The following is a 6,260-nucleotide window of genomic DNA, read 5'->3' as shown; positions in this document are numbered from 1 at the left end:
ACAAGCCGTGTCTTTATTTTATAGCAGATGCCACGAGACAAAGTAAGGGCGTGATCAAGATGTTTACAAAATTCTCATGGGTTTCAATCCTACTCAACTACATGCACCTGAACTCTATCACTCAGGCACGTGGGCCCACGTGTTCGGACCATAGGTTCAAGCTTACAACTATAGCTGTTGGCTATAATTGTGCTGGGAAGGCTCTGACCTCCAAGCTGGGACTTGCACGTGGCAATGAGAGGACTGTGCCCTCTCCTCAGTCCAAGGCTTGAACCTGTCCAAAACACTGTAGCCGTGCCCCACAGTTGTTGACACAGTAGGACCAGAGCTAGGATCCACCTCCTACGCTCATTGAAATGGGCTGTTAGGACTCACATCCTACAGTCTCAGTGACATGGGCTGCTACAGTCAGCACAATCCCAGGGTCCCTAACTGAGGGTTCAGAAAGAGAAATAAGGGAAGTTTCCTTTCTTAGTTTCACTCCTTTATTTCCTGAGGTACTGAGCACAGGGTAAGGGTGGGGGTAGATAAGTGACTTCTCTTTCCAGTTTCAGGCTTTAGGCTGAAATTAGTTTAAGATCTGATTTGGGGAAAAGTTAGGATACAGGGAAAAAGATTTGCCTGATTTGACCTCCAAGGATTCATTCATTCATTTACTCACCAATAACTGATTGCAAAGGCCCTGGGTATAATAGTCCACTAATAAATAGTGCTTTTCAAACTGTGAGTCCTGACTTGTTAGTGGGATGTGAAATCACAACCAGAATTGAAAAGGAAAAAAAGAAATAGAAGAGAATAGAAAATACCACAGTGCATCCATTGTGCATAGAAAGATAAGCACAAGGTCATTTAAGTGTGTTTCAGTTACATGTATAAATGTGTATATGCTGGGTCACGATTTAGAGTGAATGACTGTGTATTTTGGTCAAAAAGTTTTATAGGCTCCTGCCCTAGAAGGTAAACATCTGGAGAGCAAGGGCTTTGTTTTCTTTTGGGACAGTGCCTGGTGTTGGTAATTGCTCTACAAATAAATGTTGAATGAATGAATGTCTAACACTGTGCCTGCCTTCAAGAACAGTCAGGAATACAGCAAAAGGTACATATCAGGGGCTTTATAATATCAGTGTTAGTCTGAGTCAAGCTAGTGATGTAAATCTAAAAGAAGTCCCGAAACAAAAACTCTTGGACACTGGACTTTCAGAGTATTTTAGTCATGATAGGCAGTGTGACATGTAAGAAACAAACAAACAAAAAACCCAGAGCAAAACAAAAACACTGACCTGGGACCCTGGAAGCCAGGACACCAGTTCACTCTGTCACTTAGGACAACTCTCTTTAATCAGCTCTCTCATTTGAAATACAGGAATGCTCATATAAGCCTTGCCTGCCACGCAGGCTGTTATAAAGACCCCTTGAAATCATGCATTTTAATGGTGCTCATACAATACTGGAGAAAAAGTGAGAGTTGAAGTGAGCAGGGGTCTTTTTAGTGATTTAATTAATCAGCAAATATTGATCAGGTTTCTAATGTTTACTGAGAGCCTTTCTTTTATTTATGTATATATTTTATTGATTTTTTTACAGAGAGGAAGGGAGAAGGTTAGAAACATGGATGAGAGCGAAACATCGGTCAGCTGCCTCCTGCACACTCCCTACTGGGGATGTGCCCACAACCAAGGTATAAGCCCTTGACCGGAATCGAACCTGGGACCCTTGAGTCCGCAAGCTGACGCTCTGTCCACTGAGCCAAACCAGCTAGGCCCTAGCTGCTAGGGCACTGAGAGCGTTTCTTTCCAAAGTTTTCCCTTTTCAGATGCTTTTCCTCTACTATACATACTCTAGAATGTAAACTCTATGAGAAAATAGTGTTGAGCTGTCTTGTTCAGCTTCATCTCTGTACTTGCACATAGCAAGCGCTCAGCAGGTATTTTAAAATGAAGGATGGAAGGAAAAACTTAATTGCTGCCCTAAAGGACAGCATCTTTGCCCTTAAGGACAATTAAGTTTAGAGGCAAAGCGATACACAAAGAAAAAAGACACAAGGCACCGTACAGGTCACCTGTAACAGGTGCCAAAGGAAGGGCAGAGGCACGGGCACTCCTTACCAGCTTAGCGGCAGTGGAGGACACAGCACAAGGTGCCCTTGCTTTTGGTGAGAAAGACAGCAACACAGAAGTAAATGCTGACAGCCTGTCGGTGGGACAGACAAGACAGCGAAGGTTCGAGTGATGGTCTAATTCAGAAAAGAATACATGTGAGCTGGACTGGCCAAATAAATCTTTACGGAGCTGAGGCTTAAGTTGGGATTGGTAGGAACGCGTGATAGATCAAGGTGTAGGGAGCACATCTCAGGCAGTTAGATACTTTGCTGAAATCTATGCCCCTGGTGGAGAGGCTGTAAGGTGAGGTGACCCTGAGCCGTTGCGCATGGATGGGGAAAGATCCCGGGAAATAGTTTAAGATTCTGCCTCCGAGCGGCCGGAGAATGGGTCCTGTTTTGAGACAATACCCACACGCGCAGGTAGTATTTGGTTTTCCACTAGTCGACGGACAGGGGTGGGGATTGGAGGACACGACCGAGTGGGCGGGGCCAACGCGAGTGGGCGGATCACAGGGCCCTCCCTTTAGCTACTGGAGGGCTGGCAAAGGGGCGGGGTTTCCGGCGCCGAGGCACTCGGCGTCGGGTGACGCTAGAGGACGAATCAGCACGTGACACGGAAGTGACTACGAACAGGAAGAGGACGAAAAAAATAACCGTCCGCGACGCCGAGCCGAACCGGACCCGTAGCCACCATGAACAGCAAAGGCAAGGACGGGGGACGGCTGAGGCCGTCGTGGGGGGAGTAGTGCTGCCCGGAGCGAGCGGCCGGGAGTCCAGGGTCCCCTTACGCCAAATGTGGGGCGAGCTGCGCCGCCCTCCTCGGCCGGCTGCAGTTCCCGGGGCTGCGTCAGCCGCAGTCGTCATCCCCGAATTACAGCTGCTCGCTTCTTCTCGGCCCTTTCCCCCTTCAACTCTGTGGCGCAGTTTGGCGCTGCGGAGTCGGGGGTGGGGGAGTTGGGGGGGGTGGGGAAAGGTTTGTCATGATGGGCATCTGCAGAAGCAAATGGGGAGCTAGCACAGGGATCCGGGCAGGCCAATGGGGAGCCGGCGGGGGCGGGGCGCCGCGCTCGGGACCGCAGGCAGGCCCCGGGCGTAACGGGAGCGGGCGCTGGGGGGCGGGCCAGCGCCGAAGGGTCACTTTCCCCTTCCCTTCGCGGGCGACCATAACTTGTCCTGGCTCCTGGGATGCTGCTAGTACGTCTGGCAGAACACGATGTCGGCTTTTAAAGTCAGGACTTCCCCCGTCACCCTCTGCCCAGCCTCAAGGTCCTCTTCCTCCGCTCACGCTTTGTTTTGATCGGAAGTCGACCTTGAGTGGACATCTGGGAGATGACCACCGTTACTCCCGACGAAGCCTTGGCTGGTGACAGCCAGGCCCGTGGAGCCTCCCCAGGCCGGCGGCAGGAGGCACCCTGGAAACGCGGGCGAGAGCTTGCCTCGCGCTCTGGGGGGACCTCGGGCCTCGATTTCCCACGGGCACCAGTGCACGATGGGAAGAGCAGCTTTCCTGCCCGTGGATGACCTAGCGTCAGAGAGGAGGGACGGCTTAAGCGGAGAGCATACTTTTCCCCCTTGGCTCCAGGAAGCAGGCCCTCCAGGGCAGCCAGCTTTTGCGAACCCCCTTTTGCTTGCTCCCACGAGTTTACTACCCGATTAGGCCCTCCCTTGGTGGCTCTGTATGGCAGGCCACGTGCATTTTTTCTTGTTTTCCAGGTCAATATCCAACGCAGCCAACCTACCCTGTGCAGCCTCCTGGGAACCCAGTGTACCCGCAGACCTTGCATCTCCCTCAGGCTCCACCCTATACCGATGCTCCGCCCGCCTACTCAGAGGTGCTTCCAGTTTGCTGGACTTGAACGGGTTGAGAATGCTTTTGGGTCCCATTTCCAGCCCTTAGCTAAGTCTCACTCCATGTATTGGCAAACAGAAGAATGAATAATGAATAATCTAAAACATGACATGTAGTTCATCAATCTCTGTTGGGTTCAGAATGCATTCTCTGATTATTTCACATTATTTGGCACAGGCTGAGGTTAAGATGAGTTTGCATTCTTTGAGCTCAAGGTTAGCTATAGCAGGAAGTAATTTAAGAGAATATTGAGTGGTAGGGGAAAGGCAACTTGTATAACTTCTAGATTATAATCTGAATAAGAATTAAGTGACTCATTAAAGAGGAAACAGCAATGAAATCTGAAATAGGAATGTCATCAAGTAACATTTGGCCTTCTCCTGCCTTTTCTAGCTCTATCGTCCGAGCTTTGTGCACCCAGGGGCTGCCACCGTCCCCACCATGTCAGCTGCATTTCCTGGCACCTCACTGTATCTTCCCATGGCCGCCCAGTCTGTGGCTGTTGGGCCTTTAGGCTCCACAATCCCCATGGCTTACTATCCAGTTGGCCCCATCTATCCACCTGGTTCAACAGTGCTGGTGGAAGGCGGGTATGATGCAGGTGCCAGATTCGGAGCTGGGGCTACTGCTGGCAACATTCCTGTGAGTATGACTTTATCAGAAAAAACTCGCCCTTGTGTATTTTAACTTTCTGAAGTGACTACATATTCATCCTTTCACCATCGTTGGGTAATAGTTGCTGGTATTAGTGCAACCAGTGACAGCCACTAGTCAGGCAGAAAGTGACTGAGAGGGCGGGAGAACTGTGGCAGGTCAGTAGCATCCAGAACGTTCACTGGGTCTGAGTGAACCAGATCCTTTGTTTTCCTGTCCTAAGAGTGTCACCTGCTGCTTGTGCAATGCACTTTGGTACAGTGAACTGGTCTAGTAACATTCTGTATTCATTCCAGTAGCATTTACTTAATATGTGCCATCAGCATGGAGCCTTGCTGATTAAAAAAGTAGAATGCATAATCTCTATTAAGTAGTTTTTAGAAAGAAACTAGGGAGTTTAGTTATGTCTCCTTCTTAGTTTCCCTATACATGGGATTTAGAGTCCAAATGGTCCTTGCTAGCCCCCCCCCCCCCCCCCATTGATTTTTAGAGAGAGTGGAGGTGGGGGAGAGAGAGGAACATCGATGTGAGAAAGACACATCAATTGGTTGCCTTCTGGGTGGGGATTGAGCCTGCAACTGAGGTACATGCCCTTGACCTGATGAACCCTCCACCCTTCAGTCTGAGGGCCTTGCTAGGCCTTGAGGCCTGTCTACTCACCATATGTTAGAGATGAGGTGGGAATGTTGTCATTAGGTAGATCCTTTTGGTTATCTCATCGTCATTGAAAAATATTGAGGACCCTGTGGTATAGGGCCATGGACCTGGCACCCCATCCCTATTTTTGGAATGTGGGTAGGAAACCACTGGGTCTAGGCTACCCATAGTCAGAAGGTATCCATAGGCTTTATCTTGAAGCTTGAGTCCTTTGAATAAGTAGTGCATCCTTTCCTGTTTGTATCTTTGGGTTCACAGATCTGCTTTAGAACCCAGATTGGTGGTACAGCTAGCTCCTAAAGATGCTTTTGGTCAGCACACTGCCATCTTCCTAACAGGTCTTCCGTTTCACCTGTGTCCATTTCCCTTGTATCAGCTGCCTTATGCCCAATGAATCTTGTCTTTTCCTTTCAGCCTCCACCCCCTGGATGCCCTCCGAATGCTGCTCAGCTTGCAGTCATGCAGGGAGCCAACGTCCTGGTAACTCAGCGGAAGGGGAACTTCTTCATGGGCGGTTCAGATGGTGGCTACACCATCTGGTGAAGACCCAAGGCCACCTCTGTGCCGGGAAAGACATCACATACCTTCAGCACTTCTCACAATGTAACTGCTTTAGTCATATTAACCTGAAGTTGCAGTTTAAGACACATGTTGTTGGGGTGTCTTTCTGGTGCCCAAAATTTCAGGCACTTTTCAAACTTAATAAGGAACCATGTAATGGTAGCAGTACCTCCCTAATGCATTTTGAGGTAGAGGAGGTATCCATTCATAAAATGAATGTGGGTGAAACAGCCCTAAAAATCTTCCTTTAATTCCTCTGGAGTAATACTGTACCATACTGGTCTTTGCTTTTAGTAATAAAACATCAAATTAGGTTTGGAGGGAACTTTGATCTTCCTAAGAATTAAAGTTGCCAAATTATTCTGATTGGTCTTTAATCTTTAAGTCTTTGATTTATATTGCTTGTTTTAAGTGAAATGCATTAGTTGTCTGCCTTTT

The 6,260-nt window shown here is 48.7% G+C and overlaps 1 protein-coding gene across 1 annotated transcript; it reads left to right on the top strand.

Moving 5' to 3' along the window:
* Positions 1 to 2,699: 2,699 nt before the first annotated feature.
* On the top strand, positions 2,700 to 5,999 carry DAZAP2 (DAZ associated protein 2). Its single transcript, XM_070410213.1, has 4 exons — positions 2,700 to 2,806; positions 3,815 to 3,933; positions 4,344 to 4,592; positions 5,676 to 5,999. The coding sequence occupies exons 1-4, from the start codon at positions 2,794 to 2,796 to the stop codon at positions 5,802 to 5,804; spliced, it is 510 nt and encodes a 169-aa protein (XP_070266314.1). The 5' UTR covers positions 2,700 to 2,793; the 3' UTR covers positions 5,805 to 5,999.
* The last annotated feature ends 261 nt before the right edge of the window (positions 6,000 to 6,260 follow it).

The sequence above is a fragment of the Myotis yumanensis genome, unplaced genomic scaffold, assembly GCF_028538775.1.
Source record: "Myotis yumanensis isolate MYYU_CA2020_CCGP unplaced genomic scaffold, mMyoYum1.0.hap1 SCAF_3, whole genome shotgun sequence".
NCBI lineage: Eukaryota > Metazoa > Chordata > Mammalia > Chiroptera > Vespertilionidae > Myotis > Myotis yumanensis.
The sequence above is the reverse complement of the archived record's forward strand: the minus strand, read 5'-3'. Positions and strand labels throughout refer to the sequence as shown.

What these genes read in the sequence shown, in the direction of transcription:
- DAZAP2 (XM_070410213.1), top strand. An exon ending in CTCCGCCCGCCTACTCAGAG is followed by an intron (nt 3,934 to 4,343) that starts GTGCTTCCAGTT and finishes TGCCTTTTCTAG; the next exon opens with CTCTATCGTCCGAGCTTTGT. An exon ending in CTACTGCTGGCAACATTCCT is followed by an intron (nt 4,593 to 5,675) that starts GTGAGTATGACT and finishes TTTTCCTTTCAG; the next exon opens with CCTCCACCCCCTGGATGCCC.